This window comes from Parambassis ranga, chromosome 20 (genome assembly GCF_900634625.1).
Source record: "Parambassis ranga chromosome 20, fParRan2.1, whole genome shotgun sequence".
NCBI classification, from domain to species: domain Eukaryota; kingdom Metazoa; phylum Chordata; class Actinopteri; family Ambassidae; genus Parambassis; species Parambassis ranga.
Genome location: NC_041040.1, coordinates 2,515,569 through 2,534,989, shown reverse-complemented (window position 1 = coordinate 2,534,989; position 19,421 = coordinate 2,515,569). Strand labels below are relative to the sequence as shown.

Below are 19,421 nucleotides of genomic sequence, written 5' to 3'. Positions count from 1 at the left end.
AACACATCAGTGGAGAGATAAGCTCCAAATGCAGCTGTACTTATTTTATTATTGCTCTAATATTATATAATTTCTGAAAGTTTCATTCCTTCATTGATCTGTACAGGAGCTAAGTGAAGTGTCTTCTTCTGGTGCAGCTTTAAGTCCAAGGGGGGAGGCAGAGGAGGAAATAGGTTTTTAGTTTTTAATCTGTGGGAACGCCGGGAAAGGCCTCAGGAGTGAGATCCAGGAGACAGAAAGAAAAAAACATTTAGGCAGCAGTCCATATCCTCCACTGAGGACGTGTTCAGGGTTTCAGCGGTTACATCCACAGGCCTGTGTTTTCACCACCAGTGTCAAAAAAACAACAGCAACAACAGCAGCAACAGGCCTTCGGTGTTTGAACGACGGCCTCTACGCACAGAAATACGAATCAGAGGTTTGTTTCCATTCACAGCCACATTTTATTGAGAAAGATAAGGCACACTTACAGGGAAATAAGATGAAAGGCATTGAAATGCATGCAGCATTCATTTATCACTGGTTAGCTTTACAGTGTTCTTCATCATCATCATCATCAGCAGCAGCAGCAGCATGCCATCAGCCGCAACAGCAAGGAAACCCAGCAGTTTAAAAGCACCGTCAGCAGCTATTACAGAGGACACAGTTCATCAGATCATCAAAGAAACGGTTGATTCGTGTGTGTGTGTGTGTGTGTGTGTGTGTTTTACAGCATGGCAGCTCTTTTACAACAGTTTGGAAACAGGCAGAGACAGGCTGGCACACACAGAATGACACTGAGATAGCACTTTATACCACATCACTGTCACTGACGAGCCTTTTCGTTAGCTCATTACTGCGCCGCCGAGGGGTTCAGGGGCCTTACAAAACCGCAGTAAAAACCGGCTCTGAGTGCATCAGTGGACGTGAGTATAAAGCGTTCACACCATGAAGGAATGACTGATCACATGACGTCAGCCAAGCTGAAGCCCCACACAGACACACACACACACACACACACAAACAACAACAACCACCAGCAGCACCACCTGACACTGTGTGTTTTTTTACGTCCTCCTACACACACTTTAACATTGTTTGTTTCCACCAGGAACAGAACAGTAATTATCAGCTAAGCCAAGTGTTAAACATATAATTGTATTATTTGAATAATCTGCAATGGTAATGACCGGGATGATTTGTATAATTACGACTGCGAGCGCTAACTTTAACTCCTGCCTGCGTGACGTTTGAGGCTCCTCCTGAAATGAGATTTGCACGTTCCTGAGCTGGTATGGAAATCTCCAGCACATGATCATGGGAGGTGACATGTGTGAGGACATGGCTGTGTGAGTCAAGCTGATCCTATTAGCTGTTTCAATGGATTTTACATGGGTGTTAAGGCTCAGAATGTGCCATCAGACATGGAGAGGGAATCCATATTCATGGTGCATCGCGCAGAAAAAAAAGCTGGTTATAGACCATTTGAGCCAGGGGTAATTGTTTATCTAGACGCCTCCCTCTCTCCCGCTCCCTCTCTCTCTCTCCTCTCAATGCATAAATTGAGCTGTCGGCCGCTTGTGGTGGACATTTTGTTTTCTCTATATGTGCACGAGGCTCAGCCGCAGCAGCAGCAGCAGCGGCGGCAGCTGCGGCGGCGGCGGCATTACATGTGGTGTAAACCTCACTGCGATAAATGTCATTTGAGCAGCCATTTGCATAAAAAAAGAGAAGGTTGGAGGGAGAAGGGGGGAGAGTGAGAGGTGGCTCATGCACTAAAAGGAGTTTCCACTCTGTAACCAGAGCCAGGGCAAGTGCAGCACCACGCTGCCTGCTGATACCTCCTTACACACTACAGGCCTGTGCACAACGTGGACACATTTATATTTACATTTTTGTGCCATTAAAAAAACAGGGAAGGAAAATAAATCTATAAATACAGCACTAGTTTATATAAAAAAACGAGTGTTTCCCTTTCAAAATAAGAGCAGGATTATCTGGAAGGAGGGCCGGACTCTGACAGGCCCTCAGATATTTATGTCTTTTTTTAAACAGTGCATCAAACAGTCAAAAAGATCCTTTGAACTGATCTGACTGTTCAAAACAAATGATTAATTAACATGAAACAGAAATTATTTGGAACTTTAATCTCTCATTATAATCCTGCTCTCCTCTGAAAGGTCAAATCTGGATTTATATATTTATTCAAACCTGCCCTGGCCTCAGCATTAATATAAATATTATTATATTATAATTTAAGAGCATCTTTATGGAATCAGCTTTGCTTGTAGAACCCCAGAGTATGACCCCTGACCTCACAGGGGCCTGCTGGATCCTGGGTCCCTGCTTCTGGGGACAGATAATCTCACTGTAATCTAAGCCCATGGTCCCTGTGACACATTAGCAACACGAACAAGGGCCTATGTCGTGTAATGTCTTTTAATCTGCTAACCCTAGAGGGTTGAACGTACCAGTAATTAGCCCTGACCCTCTCGGTGTAAACGTACAGCAAGGCATCATGGGAACAGATGTGTTGATGCAGAGAGAGTTACACAATCAGATGTCGCTGTGAGATGAGACAAAGAGCCACCTCTTCTCCGTGAGACCCAACAATCTCAAGGCAGTGTCTCCCACACACACACACAGACACACACACACACACTGTCCATCGCCACAGAGACAGGGACTCACTGACATGTATGATGTATGGTGGGACAGACCTCAAACCAGCAGGAGAAACAGCAGAACACAGCAATGCAGTACAACTCAAAGAAGGAAGCGTGCGGGTGTGGCTTCACCCAACCTGACAGACCTCCGGCGGAGTTGGCGGGTTGTCGGGGGTGAGGTGAGGTGAGGTGGGTGGGTGTCGGGGGCTGGGCGAAGAGAGGACTCTCCTCGACTACGCGTATTCTTAAGCAATAACAACGTGATCCGTATTATCCACCCAAGAATACCCGTCACCGAAGAGAGTCTTTCAGTGAACACGGGGAGCTAAGCCAGAAACCACGTGAGCAGCGCTGCTGCCATCGTATCATCATCAGCATCATCACCACCACCACCACCACCACCAGCACCATCATCATCATCATCATCATCATCATCATCGCCACCATGGCCATCAGCAGCCCCCCTTCAGGCTCCAGTGGCAAACAGACACATACACAGACAGAGAAAGTGGGGCAGGTGCATTGATTGAAGACGCCTCGCTGCAGTGAGAGGCAACGCTCCATCAATGGCTCCTCTGCAAAAGGAGAAAATTGACAACGGTGGCATTTTCAATCGGGAGCCAGCAGCGTGTGTCAATGGGAGAAACAAAACAAAAAGGAAAAGGGTGTGTAAAAAGCTCAGGTTAGCTTGTTCCACTCTCAAAACTCTCCCTCCCTCCCCCCATAGCAAGTCTCTTACCTCTGCCCCGACGCTGGCTCCTGGAGGGCCTGATCCAGCAGTGACATCCGGTGTCCCCCCAGCTGCTGCTGCTGCTGCTCGGCCTTATCCGGCTTGTAGTGACATCTGGGAGGTTTTTTTTTTTTTTTGCACAAACACACACAAACACACACAGAGGGTTAGAAGGTCAGGCCGCGGTGTGACAATAGCCCTGTACACTCCATCACACCCACCCCCCACTGCACAGGGAGAGAAATCAACACATGGGAGGAGGGGGGGGGGGCATACATGCAGAGAAATCATTTGTTTGATTATTTAATTTTTTTTTTTTTTGCTCCCTCAGGCTAATTACAGAGCGGTATATTAGAACTCACACATCCATATTAAAAATGCATGGAGGCGCGTTGTGGCCTGTGACATTTTTTTTTTTTTTTTTTTACAATTTCTTAATGTTAAAATTAATTTTTAAATGTTAATTTAGCAATTGTTATTATGACCCCCCCCCCCCCCAGCCCCTCCTTTTCTTCTTTATTTTCAAATTAAAGCGATGACTTTAAATGCCGGAGAGAGGCCATGAATTATGTATGAAAAGTTCAAGCAAATTTATTCCATTCTATTCTAATTGAACTAGCCGGCTGAATACAAAGAGCATGCTCCAGCTACGCCGATCCAAAATCATTCCATTGATTTGTCGTCTCAAATCAATATTTACAATTACTCCATGGATGGTTTGGTAAAGGCAATAAGCTCGTCGGTGTGTGTCTCCTCCACGCCGAGGGCTGACACTGGATTAACTCTTTGTAAATTAGAATTTCATTGCACACATTCATCAAAAGTCAGAAATAATGGGCACTTTTTTTCTTTTTTTTTCTTTTTTTTTGTAAAAAACACAAAAGTGTGACTCTACAGCATCTGATGCACAAACAAGGTGAAGCAACAGTGCAGGGTGGAGGAGGGAAAAAGAAACAAAGAGTGGAGAAAAGAGGAGCTGCTGCTGCTTCTTCTCTATTTCCTCTCTCGTCATTGACTCAGCCGGCCTGGACCACTCGACACAGGAGACACACACACACACATACCCTCAGCCGAAAAACAAGGAAGACCCCCACCCATCCATCCATCCATCCATCCACCCGCCTAACCACCCCCGAGCTGCAGAGAGCTGGGATTTACCACCCGCAGCCAAAAACACACACACACATTCAGTTAGCCTGGCCCAACCCAGGCCATCTGTAAAGTGGGAGAGAAAAGAGAACCTGAGGGCTTCACCTCACACACACACACACTGAGGTCGGCCAGTCCAAGTATCATTGATTGTTCACTGGAAACACCCCCGGAGAGTCATCAGATTACTCTGAGAGGAACAGCTAAAATCAAACACACTCGCCTTTCATTCAAACTTCCACACACACACACACGCTTTTTTTATAACTTGCAGCACGCACGCACACACACACACACACACACCTGCCTCCTCATTCTTCTGATAATAGTGGATGAAATTAGCAGCATGAAGAAGAAAAGACGACTAATCCTGCAAAATTTTACAAAATAAAAAAATTAATTTAGAAATAAAAATCTCCTCCCGTAACAAAGAGAAAAATGTCAACTCATTTTCCACCAAAAAAGAAAAGAAATCAAAAGGAGGTGAAAGCAGTCTGTGTGCCACCGTGGCCTCTTACCCTCTCTCCTCCTCCGTCCCTCCGCTCCCCTGTAACCCAGGGTGTTGCCTCTCCTCCGCTCTCCTGATGCGCCTCTTCTAAAATTCCCTCCCTTCCTTCCTTCCTCCTTCCTTCTGCTGCTGCTGCCTTGCTGAGGGTCTGTGGCAAACTGGGAGGTGGTGATCTCCCTCCCCCTCCCAGTTCCAGGAAGAGCTCCCTGAGGAGAAGGAGGAGGCAGATCCCGGCAGGAGACGGAGCATCCAGCAGCAGCAGCGGCGGTGGTGGTGGTGCTGATGCTGGTGGAGGCAGCGGTGCTGATGCTGCAGCTGATGCTGCCAGAGAGGGATGAGGGGAGGGAGGAATGCTTAACAAAAGATCTCCTCCTCCCTTTCTCTCGCTTTCTGTTCTTCTTCTTTTTTTTCCTTTTTCCTCCGCCACTTGTTCTCTCTCTCTCTCTCTCTCGCTCTCTCTTCCCGCTCTCACCTTCTCCTCTCCTCTTCCAGCGCTGAAAGAAGCCAGTTGTTGCTCTGCCGCGGCAAATGAACTGACAGCCGGCGATGAGCCGGCGGAGCGAATGAGAGAGCAGAGAGCAGACGGACGAGAGAGAGAGAGAGAGAGAGAGAGGAGAGAGAGAAAACGTGTGGTGTGATGTGGCATCTGCGAGAGAGTGATAGAGAGGAGAGAGAGGGATACGGAGGTAGAGATGGACAAGGGGCGGGAGGATGGACCAAGTGGGAAGAGGAGGAGAGAAGATGGAGAGAGGAAGGTGGGGATGGGAAGGATGCAGGGAAAGATGTGAGAGAGAGAGAGAGAGAGAGAGAGCAGACAGGAGGAAATAAAGAGAGAGAGAGATGTTAAGAAACACACACACACACACAAAGAGAGAGAGAGAGAGAGAGAGAGAGGTATTGCAGCAATGAAAACCTTCAGCCACTAACGGACTCATCCCTGCTATGAGGAAAGCCAGAGAATAATTAGATTTCAGCTTCACACACACACACACACACACACACACACACACTTCTTTTCTTTTCTCTCTCTCTTTCTCACACACACACACACACACACAGACACACTAACACACACCCTGGCACCTAGTAATGGTGGATTAATTGATGTCCTGCGTGCTTGACGGCCCTCCACCACCTCCACCACTACACACACACACACACACACTAACACACACTCATCAACATAGACTGACAAGGATGATGATGATGATGATGATGGGAGGAGGAGGAGGAGGAAGAGGATGAGTTGCCCCTTTGGGACAGATGAAAACACACACTGAGGACAGAGGGCGGAGAAAGAGAGAGAAATCATATGCAGTGACACATCATCATCAGCTGTGAGTGAAAAAAGCGCCTACACACACACACACACACACACACACACACACACGCACGTCTGTCACATGTGACAACATTTAATATTTCCTGTTTGTTGAAAAAACAAAGGAGACAAGGAAAGGTAATAAGGTGTTATGAGTCATAAAAATGCCCCTCTGTCCCATTTAGCTCGTCTCTAAGGGAGGCTAGGAGCCGATATTGGTTTCTGAAAGCCAATACTGGCAGCACTGATGAGCATGATTCATGAAACCAAACCCACAGCCTAAAAGTAGACACTTTCCTCCTCCATCCCCCACAAATGTACTTTATGAGAATTTAATTTCTGAAAAGCCTTTAAAGTCACTAACACCAGCAGCCCGCTCCATCCTCACTCGAAGAATCAAATAAAATCATCCCATATGAAAATAAAATGAATAAATATTCACATCTCATTATGGAGAGGAATCATCACATCACAGGCAGCCACCGTTTTTTTTTAATAAAAACCTGGAATCAGCAAGCCGAGCCATTATATCTGTGTGAAATCAGAGATAGCAGCGCCTGTAGAATATCCCAGAAACATAAATGCAAAGAGATATGGAGGAGGAGGAGGACAGGGGGGGGAAACTGAAAGCAAGAAGAAAAATGAAACCAATTTCCTCAGGGCCCATTTAAGGTGTTCTTAATGCCAACGGCTCTCTTAACTCGCTGCAACAGGCCTTGACTTTTCAAGCTGACATTTTCAATTAGCGAGGCCTAAAATTATTTGAGCAGAGAGAAAATGAGACCTTGTTTCTAACCGCAGATAATGGTTGGATAATGTAAGATTCCCTGTAGGTGTCCGAGTCACACACACACACACACACACACACACACACACACACACACACACACACACACACACACACACACACACACTGATGCCATTCTGTTTCAAAGCAGCCACATGAAATGCATCCAACAAGCTTTCATGTTCTTTTTTTTTTTGTTCTTTCTTTACATTAGCTCTGCTGACATCACGCGTGGGGGAATTAGACGCGGCGGCCTGCGTGTGATAATGATTCTGTTTGAGCCTGTTTTAGGGAAGTTGACCACAAGCAGGAAAAAACACACACACACACACATGAGCCGTGCTTTATTTCAGCAATATCTTCATTTCAATGGAGCAACAGAGCAATTACATTTACATTTCTGCTGCAGCTGCCTTTGACACTCGTGAAGCTTCAGAGTCAAAAGAAATTAAAATCTCTCAAGGATTCTACGGCGATCAGCGGCGCCTTTGAGGGCGAGTAGGGGGGTAAAATAATCATACACGGTTTTATCTCGGATGGAGATGGTTCCTTAATGTATAGCAGACAAAGGAGCCCGAGGAGCTCAGAGAGGGAGAGGGAGAGGGGGGGGGGGGCTGGCTCTGGTACATGGCGGCGTAGTGCCCCCCGGTGGCAGCAGGAAGTATGACAGCTGCTGCCACTGCTGCTGCTGCTGCTGGCGTGGGCTCATTGTTCAACCACAGTATGTGCTTTTTAGGAGAAAAGAGAGGCAGAGGTGCTATTTTAACCACTGGTCAGGGAGCGTGTGTGTTAAACCCACAGTGAAGAGTTCATAACACCGACCTGTCATTTTAATATTTCAATATTTAAAGTTTCTGTATTAAAAATACATATTAGTGAAATGATGTAAAATAAAGTGTCATCTGCAAACAAATATGTCCATTAAAAACCTGCGAGGAGGGAAACACACACACACATTTTCAATGAGTCTGTATTGAGATGTTTTGGCAACAGCATTCATCCAACATTCATCAGACTGGGCCGAGAATCCGATTGCATTGATAGATACAGAGCTGCAGGAAGAAAGAGGCAGAGGGAGAGAGGGAGCGAGCAGGAAGGTCACGTCTTTTCAAAGCAGCAAACCTCACAAAAGCCACTGAATTGCGTTTGAAGCACCACAAGGCCAAATATCTGCACAGCAATGTGTACGGCACAACGGCAACACAGAGAGAGACACAGGAACAGGAAGAAGAAAAATCCATAAGCTATTAGCAGCCAATTAATCCCATAAAGCAGTTTACAATGGCAGCTTGGCAGATGGTTAAAAGCAGTGTTTCCTACCACAAATCAAGCAGCTGATGTGACTTCTGGGGACAAACACAGCCAAATGTTTGCTGTAAAAAGCTGGGTCAGCGCTGCAGATCATCGTCATACCAACAGATATAAACATCCCGAATGTTATGTATAATATATAAATTACTGCTTCATTTAATAAAAATCGACTTATTCTCCTCTATTTTTCTTCTGTCTGCTAAAGTGAGATGTTGATGAGTGAAATTTTTAAGTTTATAATATAAAATTATAATAAAACTTCGGGTCGCATCACACCGTGCTCCACAGTGTGGGTGACATCAGTGATGTGCCGACAGAAGGACAAATCCTAAAAACATGAAATACCTCCAGGCCTACAAACCCAGCAGGGTGTAGGTATCTGGCGCCCACCTGTGGCTGCATCTATAGTACTGCCTGTCACATGTGTTGCACCATGTACCCCTGGTCACCATGGTAACTGAAAATGGAGGAGAAAGATGAACCCCTTTAACCCAAAGCAACCCAAGCCGTTTTTAAGTTCCTTTTTTTAAAATGTATTATTTTATTTTAACATACATGACCACAGAAATTATGTTTTTATTATTATGTATATGATGATGATGATGATGATGATGATGATGATGAAAAATCAAACATGCTTAAAAAGAGGTATTTTAAATATTAGGAATGATGGTTGCAGATATCCCTGTGTAAGGATAACTTTAAAAAAAATCAAATTATATAACTTTATACAACAAAAAGCAGGTGCGGCTAAGTAGTTCTAATGTTAAATCAAAGCTGCAATTCATCCTCACAGCCTCTAGGGGCAGGCTCTAAAAGTGAGTCAATCTCCATAGACCTCCATGGTAAAAATGTCCAGAAATAGGTGGACCAATAGTTTTGGTCTCTGTTGATAACGCTCCTAAAGCTCACTTGTTTTTTTGTAATGTAGAGTTTAGGTGAGCATGATGAGATCTCTGTGTGTCATCACACACACGGTGTATACAGTCATAGTTTCAGACTTAGCCAAGTTGAAACCAAGTCCTTCATGCAGCACATAAATCAGTGGCTGGAGCCTCCCGTCTGATGTGTTGTCTGGAGTCTCCTGACCACCCATGTGTAGGTGAAAATCCACCAAATGTGCCGTTCATGTGTGAGAATGTGTTTGAAATTTCCAGCTCCACCTGTGTTCAGAGCGTCCTGGGATGCACTCCTCCATTCAGTGTTTCTCCCACATCAAACTGTAAACTTATCTCCCACTGACCTGTCACCAGCTGCTATGAAGACTGTAATTATCATTTTAAATGGTAATACTTACATGTGTGGGCAGCAGGAGCAGTGTCAGGGACACTGTTTTAATGAGCTGCTGATGGAGGAACTTTTTTAATAGTCACTGTTTTTTAACCTCTCACAGGTGGAGACCCACACTGAAACAACAAATTAGATGTCAGTCCACTAGGTACAACAACCAGCAGCTAACTGCACCGTTTTAAACTGTGCACTGATTTATTACAAAGCACACACACACAGCGACACTGAGGAGTGTGTGATGTGAAACAAACACACAACGACTGGAACACCTTTCCAATAAAGCTGTCTGTACTGAAACTAAACCTCCAACTTGTAGATATTTGTTTGGGTTTTGTCCAGCAGTAGCCACACAGTTATTTACACACACTCACTTATAAGGCCCCGTTCACACTGGAGAAAGTTAATCCAGCTAGAATGGGATTGAATCCAGATCGCCTTTACACTGGATACGTTCAGACGTATTTTCAAATCTGGCTATTACACACGTGTCTGCGCTGAATACGGCTTAATCCAGTTTAACCCGGCTTGTTTGTTGTCCTCCAAACCACTAGGCGGTGCCTCCTAATATAAAAGTCCATTCAGGCAGCGGTAGTGCCGTGTGTGTGCATGTCGTGGGTTTTTTTTTTTTGTCCCATGTCGATCATTTTTTCATTTTTTTTCGGTTCAAAAAGCAGCTCATTCCTTTGTAGCCCTGTGGAAAATAAAGTCCAGTCAAAGCTTTCGTAGTTTGACAGTTGTTTACATACGGCTTTTGTACGCGACCCGGACACTGTCCCCTTTGAACCAGAAGTACCACGTGGCTAGCAGGATTCGCATTCAGACCTGAGCCAGATGTAAGGTAAGCCAATCCGGCTAGATCCACCTCTGAGAGGTGGATTAAATTTGGAACAAATTTCTACAAAAAACTGTAGAACTGAGGCAGCTGGAGTCTTCTTAGTCAGTGTGACTTTATAATTTTAAAGAATATTCAAGGTTTTCTTGCTAATTTCTCTTTAGTTCCTTGAAAATTTGTGGCTTTACTTGTATTTTTCTTTCTTTCTTTTATGACTTGCATCTTTACAATGTGTTGTTTTTCTTTTTCGCCTTCTCTCATAAATTTGCAACTTAACAGGTAAATGTGTCATTTTAATTACATTTTTTTAAATTTAGAAAATCTTTGTTTTTTCTTGTAAAATATCAACTTTAATCGTATAAATGTGTGACCTTCATCTAAAATGTTTGCATCTTCATCTTCAATCAACATTAACTTATGTCTCTACATTTATGTTGTTTTCCAGACATCAGTGTGTCGTCTCCAGGGAAACGGAGATGAAGTTTTTATGGAGATTAAAATGGCTGCTGTTTACATAACTCTGTGTGAAAAAGTGCATGTACATCTCCAAGGCAACAAAGTAAGACAGAGGATTGAAGTAAGAAGACTTTTCTGTGATCAGTCAGGTTTCTGTCAGATTTCACTGCTTCTTGTACATTGCATTGTTTTTTTGTTGTTGTAACTGTTTTGCTGGTGCAGCGACTTCAGATTCATTAAAGTCGTCATCTTTTATCTGTTATCCAGTGAAAGTCCTGCATGGTGTTACCGACGTCATGCAGAAGGCAGGCTGGGTTGGTAATTAGGCTGCTCTGATTCAGTGGGAGAAGTGCCTGCTGCTTGCTGCAGGGCTGGCTGTTTCTCCCAAGGATCGCCCCCGGTCACAGCCCTTCATTTGCCTTTTTGGTTTGCATGTACAGCCGCTGCTCACCGACACATGCTGCACTGCTAATGACAGACGCTGCCTCAACAAACAGCTTTAGACGAGGAGATATGGCAAGGCAGGCAGGACCTAGAGCAGCTGGTGGAGGTCAATCTTCCTGGTCAATATATGGACAGTTTGGACACAAATAAGCACAGAACAATCCCCGACTGTCCGCCCACTCTCTGAAGCTCATCCACCTTCCAGCTGTAAATACCTACACTTACACCATAACTCAGGCTGCATCATGCGGAGAGGAGGGGCTGATTTGAGTGTCTGTGCACGTTTTGAAAGTCAAAGAAAACAAGTTCCTTGTCTGTTTTCTCCTTCACTGCTGAACGGTCCTCTTTATGGATCCTGTCAGTGCATAGTTAAGCTTAACGTCTTCCTTCCTCCTGCCACCAGGAATGTAAAGGTTTGACTTTAAATGACATGCTGAAGAATGAAATGAGTACATTACACAACAATGCACTTTGTTTCGACTGATGCAGTTGAGTGCATTTTGTGGAAAAGAACAATTAAACAGAAACAGAATGTTAACTTTTGTAAGACTGATTGCCAGAAGCAACTGGCCACTTGAGGCTGATTCCAAAAGTGAGTCAATCCCAATGTTAAACAGTTCAACTTTACAGCAGAAATAAACATGTTTACTCCAGTCACATTGAATCTGTTTGCCCATGTTAGCAAAGCATCACACTGACTTCTTGTTGTTTTGGGTCTGTCCCTCTACAACACCATAAATCTGGGTCAGTGTCTGTAAAACAGTTCATCCAATCTTCATCAGAATTGGCATGAATATCGGTGGGCACCCGAGTAGGTGCAGTGCTCCAGAAGGGGCCTGAAAATGTTCATCTACTGGTGATTTTTTTATGATTTGAAGAAGCATGTTCCTATTTCCATATCATGCCGTTTATTAGCATGAACCAGTTTACATACATTCTGTCAGTAATCCGGAACCTGCTGCTTATCTTGTCTGGCTGTTTGTACACCGGCATCAGGAGTGCCACCCTGCCTCCACCCTCAGACTGTCGTCATCTGCGGCGCTGCGCGCGATAACCTCCTTCATCCCGCTGACCCGTTTGAACCACAAGCACCATCAGAAGCCCAGGTGGAGCTCCTCGTTATGCAAAGCTATGTGATTCGAAAGGCAGAGGTCACTGATTGACAACCCACAGAGGAACAGCTCTGCCTTGTTAGCACAGAATCTGAGCTCCTTAGCATTACAGGATGGAGCGTTGTTACTCATTAACAGGGCGTCTTCAGAGGCTCCAGTGTAGCACTGCTGCTGAAATACAGACACACTAATGCAAAGGCTATCACACATGTTTTAATGTGTGCCCTGTTAAAGCAGCAGCGCACAGAATGTTTGTCAGTGTTAACATTTAAGCTAACCTCCCTTTATCTTATTGTCGTCTGTGTTATTGCTGTATGTGGATTTGGGTTGAGATTACTTTGTCAGCATTTCTGCAGTGGCTGCCTGGCTGGGGTCCAGGTCCTATAAAGAGATCTTAGGTGGTGCTTGATGTACCAAACCAGGTCCAAACCATGATGCTACCACCACCATGCTTCACAGATGGAGAGCAGCAGCTATGCCATGCACATCATGGTTGTTCTCCTGGATTCATGGACATACTTAAGCTGCTTAGAAGTGGTTTCTTTGTAACCTCAGAGGCTATTACAGAGGAGAGTAACAACATTATCCAGTCTTAAAAGATTGTTTAATGTGATTGGGTTCTTTGTCTAGTGTGTGAAACTGATGGTGTTTTGAGTCCTATTCATGCAGAAATATAGAAAAATCACACACTCTTCAGCACCATGACAAGGCCTGGCACTTTAAGTCAAAGAGATTCTTTCACATAGACAACCTTTCACATACATATAATCCTCATATGTGTGTGTATATGTGTGTAGACAGTGGTAACTCCAGGCAAAAAGGAGAGAAATTTCCGTCAAGGTGAGTAATCAGAGAGCGCCGGGCTCGGTGGTGGACACAGCTGAGCAGAGAGGAGCTGAAAGGCCTTCAGCCTTCAGCAGACTGTCTGTGGAATGAATTCAACGGCGCGTCCCCGAGGACCAAATAACAGAAAGATGCTCAGAAACACTCATTGCTGCTCTGATTGCCATATTCTCCAGATAATTAACTGTCAAGGTTCTTGTCACCCCCCCCCCTTCCCCACACACTTCCTTTTCTTCCTCATTCTCTTTCTCCTCTCTCTCTCTCTCTGCTACTTCTTGATGGTGTGACGGAGCTCGATCGGCCCCTCATTACTCACTGGCACATATTAGCAGTGTTTATCCATGAGTGATCGGCTATCGCGCGGAGCAGGGGAAGGAGGCGGGCGTCGGGTGGGAGGTGGGAGGATGAGGAGTGAACTGAGGTGGAACAAATTTTTTGACAGGTCCTTGATATGGGCCGAGGGGTGTAACAAAACAGGGACTCAGCCGCTGAAATCCTCTGGGTTGGAGGGGGGTGCAGCTTTTTTTCTTTATTCATCTGAGTGATGTCACTGTCTAGCGGACTTTGGAGTAGTATTTGCTTGAAGCTAAGACTGGAGGCGAAGAAATCAGGGTTGTATGGTCAACAGAACATCCTGGTACTACATGATGTTTGGGGTGTTTAAGGAGAACATATGCATCATTTATCCTGGAACCTCAAACATCTGTCATGGATCATGAAATCTGGGTAATAAGCCAAAGAATGAGATTACAAGCGGTGTGGAGTGGAGCATGTTTGGAGGTTGTTTGGGCACCTGGTTAGGATTCTCCCTGGCTGCCTCCCTTTAGAGATCTTCCAGGCATCTGGGCGGAGACCCCAAGACTGACCTGGGACCTGCTGGGCTGGGTTTAGCTGAGGGTGGGTGGTGACAAGAAATTTAACAGTTAATAGAGATTATAGCAATCAGAGCAGCAAAAGGGGGTTGTCCCACATCTATCCATTTTCTTCTGCTAATCTGGAGTCTGGTCATTGACTACCCTCAGCTATGGTCCACATTGCTGCAGATGCTGCCCCTGATCTGCCACTTCTTAGGGCGTTTAACCCTTTTCGAGTTTAAAACCATGTCCTCCAATTTAGAAGTGCTGATCTTCATCTCCACTGCTGCAAACCACTTCAGTCAAACGCTGAAGGTCTTGGCTACATGAGGCCAGGCACATGATCCTGCCAGCTCCTGCTCCAAACCAGTCTGCAGACATGTGGACAGTTTGAAAAATGTCAGCTCCGTGAACAGCAACTGAAGCTATGTGTTATTGTGTTTTGTTACACATTGGAGAGGAGAACCTTACAAAAACAAATTTCATGTTCTAACTTTAACTCATCTAGTTTATTTTTTAAAGTGAAGTTTGAAATGAAAGTTGTGCTGGTGAGACAATTAGGCCCCATCACCCTGTCCTACCTTTGACAGTGAAAAAAACTCCAGATCCCCCCCCCCCCCCCATAAAGGATATGCCACACTTTATGCTCGGAATGGAAAGTGAATTCTGACTGAACAGTACCTCGTCTGGTGAAACTGCACCTGCCATGTTTGTTTTTGTTGATAATGGCACATCTCCACCTACTCGCCTGCTTTGCATAGTGCAAAGAAATGAGATCTGATCACAATGCAGTAGAGAAATACCAGGTGTAAGTGCAGAGGGCGTGATCAGCCCCTTCATTAAAAACATACAGCTTCACTCTGATATTGTCATAAATGAACTTTGTGAGGGGAAAAACATACACAAAAAAACCCACAGTGCTGAGATTTTGGACTTTAGTCCACAAATGATGCTATCAGCCTTCAGAAAGCCATAACAGCAGGACCCTTGTGGTTACAGTGATTGATCCTTTTTTCAGCCCTAATTAAACATTTAGAGCCACAGGCTCCCCTGTTGTTCAATGCAATTTTCTCTAAATTCAAAAGTGGCTCAGGCCAAGAAATCTTTATTATTGGCACCAGAGACCTGGGCCATAACAAGGACTATAAGGGGATGAGGGCAATTTAGCCAAATCCAGGCTGGCTTGGCCTTAATCAGGCTGAGGAGAGGAGGAGGGGGGGGGGGGGGGCAGAGAGGGAGGTTATGAAAGCCCAATTTCAGGTCCAGGACCAGACTGATATTGGATTTTTGGGCCGATACATGATTTTTGGAGAGTAAAACATTTAGACATCAATACAGCCACTGGCTTTCTTTATATACAGATACAGCAAGAGGAGCATGAAGGTTATCAGGGACAAGAACCAAACCATTATGTGAACTAAAAAAAAAAGAACATGGACAAATGTCCTCGATGTATGTGTTTCTGAAGAGCCTTTAAAGGTCCCTGCGGCAGATTCACAACATCACTATGTTAGCAGGAGTGTGAGTGCAGTGGGCGGTCACAGACACAGGAAGCTTGTGCTACGAGTCAAAACCTATGTTAAATGAGGACTCTATATTATATTAATATATCTATACTCTATATTAATAATAATAATACTATATATTATATTATATGTGTGAGTATGTCCTGTGATGGACCGGTGACCTGTCCAGGGTGTACCCCACCTCTCACCTGTAGATAGCTGGGATAGGCTCCAGCCCCCCCATGACCCTGCAGTGCTGGACAAAGCGGGTTAATAAATGATGGATGGATGCCTGAGTGTCCTGTGGTAGAGGACAAGGTGGCTTCAAGAGATTCCTGTTTTATTTTGAAAATCGGGCCTTACTTCCTCGTTTTCTCCCCACTGTGATTACCAGCCCCGCCCTAACTGTTTCCACCGGTGTCTCAGCACCCTCACCTTGTGTATTTAAACCACGTGCTTCACAGTTGTCTTGACCATTTTGTCTGATACGTAAACAAATTTGATTTTGGCATCATAGACTGTAGAATATATTGGCGTCCGTGAAGTTTTGTCTGTCTTGTCTTGTCTGTTCTGACCTTAAATGCAGAACTACAAAGTGGTACCGGTCCAGGTACTGCAGACCTGCTCAGGCTGTGGAGGACGCACCACTCACACTGTTATAAGTTGCATTATTTTAAGCAGGAAACGACACAGTATCACTTTAAAATGATCCTTTAGTTTAACTTATTGCGTATTCTAAATGACGCTGATTATATTGGGAAAGGCTCCAACATCAGCACTGACCTGAAGAAATACACAAGTTGTCCCAAACTCTGTACATCAAAACCCTCCTCCTTGTGTGGGGGAAACACAATGTACATCTCTGTTTGGACACATGCATTCACAAAGCAAAGAGAGATTCTCATAAAGCCCCGGTGTACACTACACTCTGCAACAACAAAGAAAGAAATGTTGACTCAATGTTCTTTCCACTTAAATGCAATTTCTCCCCTCCCTCTCGAGCTGCTGTTCCTATTACCATTGAATTATTTTGCTTGTGTGGACAATTGCTAAGCGCATCAGCCCAGCCTCCTCGGCAGAATCAATTCTGCATGCTTACCAGCTGGAATTTTTCAATTTGCACGCCCTGAAAAACAATCCCGAATCACTAATCACTGCAGCATTGTTCACACCGTCTGCCTGGCTGCTGCGCTCTCTGTCTTTTCTAGTCACAGGTTGGCATAACGTTGGACTGGACCATAAATGTGTACTCTGTGTTTGTGTGTGAATTTGCAGTGCTTGGGGTGGGGGCGGGGGGATTAATTGGGCTAAGAGCAATGCTTTCTGGATAGTGTCCTGCATATGCCAGGGAAATGGCACTGTTGACGAAAGCTTGTGTATTGCTAATATCCGGTCTGAATTTAATTTGGGCTCTAATAATCAGAACCATTATGACGACGCAGTGGAAGAGATAGAGACTGGATACGGCTGTCTCTCTGCCTTGGACCAGCAGGCTAATAACATGTTATCAGCTGCTGCTGAAAGCAGGGATGCTTGTGGATCAGGATCCAAGCCCGACCTGTTCACAGATGTACAGTTTTTTTGGAAGCCCTTACTCTCAAAGTGTGTGCCAGCAATTAATATTTATGACTCGAATGGGCTTACAAAGACTGCTGCTGATTTCTTGGCATAAGCTGCAAGCTAACGCTAACATGTCTCATGGGTCTACAGGTGATTTCCTTGCATTCTCATCTGGTATTTTTGAGTGTGTGAATGACAGGGAGTTTCTCTTTCTCCTTGTTTTCCCCGGAGGAAGCACCAATGCTCTCTCACTTCACCCGTCCACCGTCTACAATTTGGAACCAATCATAACAGCCAGTGTGAATCAGTGTGTGTTGTGTCAACCTTAGGGGGCCAAGGTGGAGGAAAAGCGTGTCCTTTTGCGTTCAAACCAAACTCCAAGCATGTTGATGAGGATTCTCAGTCATCCAGGTCATAATTCGTAGAGAAGACTGAAGCAAGGACTTGCTTGAAGCTGCTTGGATGAGCAGCGAAACGTCTTCAAGAAAACTCTCCAGACGCCTTGCTTCAATCTTCTCTACAAACTACGAGCAGATTTACTGTCTTAGCTTTGATCCATTTCCTCATGTATGTATCTGTATAGTGAAGTATACCCAGCCCACAGGCAGCTCATCATGTGTAATCAAGTACTGTTTCAGGCACAGTGGCACAAATGTTCCTTTTTAGTTGTGACAGCTGGCATGAAATTGAAATGTAATCGTTTTGTGTGAAATCATTTTCATGAGAGGCCTCACAACAACCTCCAAACTGACCCTGATGGTTCACACAGCTGACCTTAACCAGTGGGGCTTCAATGCCTAACCCCAACTGTGAATGGAAAACAAAAATATGAGAAGTGGAGTTAATGGTCACAGGGAGGATCCACCTGTTCCACAGTCCTTATTTTCCAGCCTCTTCTGTTAGCCATCATCTCCAGGCCACACAGTGAGCACGTAATGCTGACCTGAACCTCAACAGTTACCATTAGTGGTTTGAGTGCAGAACAAAGACAAAAAAAGGGACAGGAGGATGCCAACCAACAGAAACCTAAACCTTTGTCTAATCTGGTAATCCAGCATTGTAAGAAATGCAGAAAAGAAAGAAAGCCTTAACGTTTTATGCTGTCATGTTCAACGTTCTTCTGAGAACCATGGCTCTTGATAAATGAAATGGTGAAGGTCCTGGTCCCTGTGTGAGTCTCAGAGCATGTGAATGTGACCCTTCTCTTTTCACCCCTGCCATTTCCAGTCTGGCCTCTTGTAGATTTCTCCAGGCAGGATGCACCATCATGCAGTGGGATGATTGATCACTGGGTTCCACTCACACTGCTGTAATGTTGTTAAGGAGGCAGTATAACCAATCAGGTGGCCATTTCCCATCCATCCCATTCCATCCCAGGATTTGTCTGCCTTAATGTTACAAGGCAGCCGCTTTAACTAGGAGAGATTCCCCAGACTATGAGATATGGCACACACAGACACACACAGAGACACAGGCACACACACACACACAGACACACACAGAGACACAGGCACACACACAGACACACACACCACCTGTCTGACAAATGAAATAGATGTAAATTTTAGGTCACAGAGCAGAAAGCAGCTCCATCATCGGCTAGAAATGTTTTGTTTCTATTTCTTTTATATGTTTGATTCCAGAGTGGGTTCAACACAAAATGAGATGAGACCAGGTCAGTGAGGTCTGCTGAGCCTAAAGTCAGAGTCAGCAGGATTATCTTAGCAGGCGGCTCTGTTACCTGTTACCACAGTAACCTATGCTGGAAACTTCAGCCATGATAGGTGCAGCTCTCCATCACCATTCACAGTCAGTCCACTGGACTGGCAGAGATCCAGCACAACCCCAAAAACCAGCCGTCACTATGAGGCTGTCCAACTACAGTAAATACACAACTTGGGCTTAATATTTTTTTTAATTGCAGCATTGGTTAAAATCCACTTTTTTGTTCTCCTCCTTGGTCTGATAAGTGTTACATTTACTTGTGTTAATGTAATCAAGTAGTTTTTCTGTGTACTTGTACTTTTTAAATCTGTAGATTTACTTATACTTGAGTATGATTTTTGTGAAGTAT

General features: G+C 44.7%; 1 protein-coding gene across 1 annotated transcript; it reads right to left on the bottom strand.

The window, feature by feature from the left end:
• Positions 1 to 441: 441 nt before the first annotated feature.
• LOC114453552 (uncharacterized) lies at positions 442 to 19,126 on the bottom strand. Its single transcript, XM_028433505.1, has 4 exons — positions 19,089 to 19,126; positions 5,043 to 5,353; positions 3,385 to 3,489; positions 442 to 3,220 (listed from the first exon to the last, which is right to left on the bottom strand). The coding sequence occupies exons 1-4, from the start codon at positions 19,124 to 19,126 to the stop codon at positions 2,937 to 2,939; spliced, it is 738 nt and encodes a 245-aa protein (XP_028289306.1). The 3' UTR covers positions 442 to 2,936.
• Positions 19,127 to 19,421: the final 295 nt, after the last annotated feature.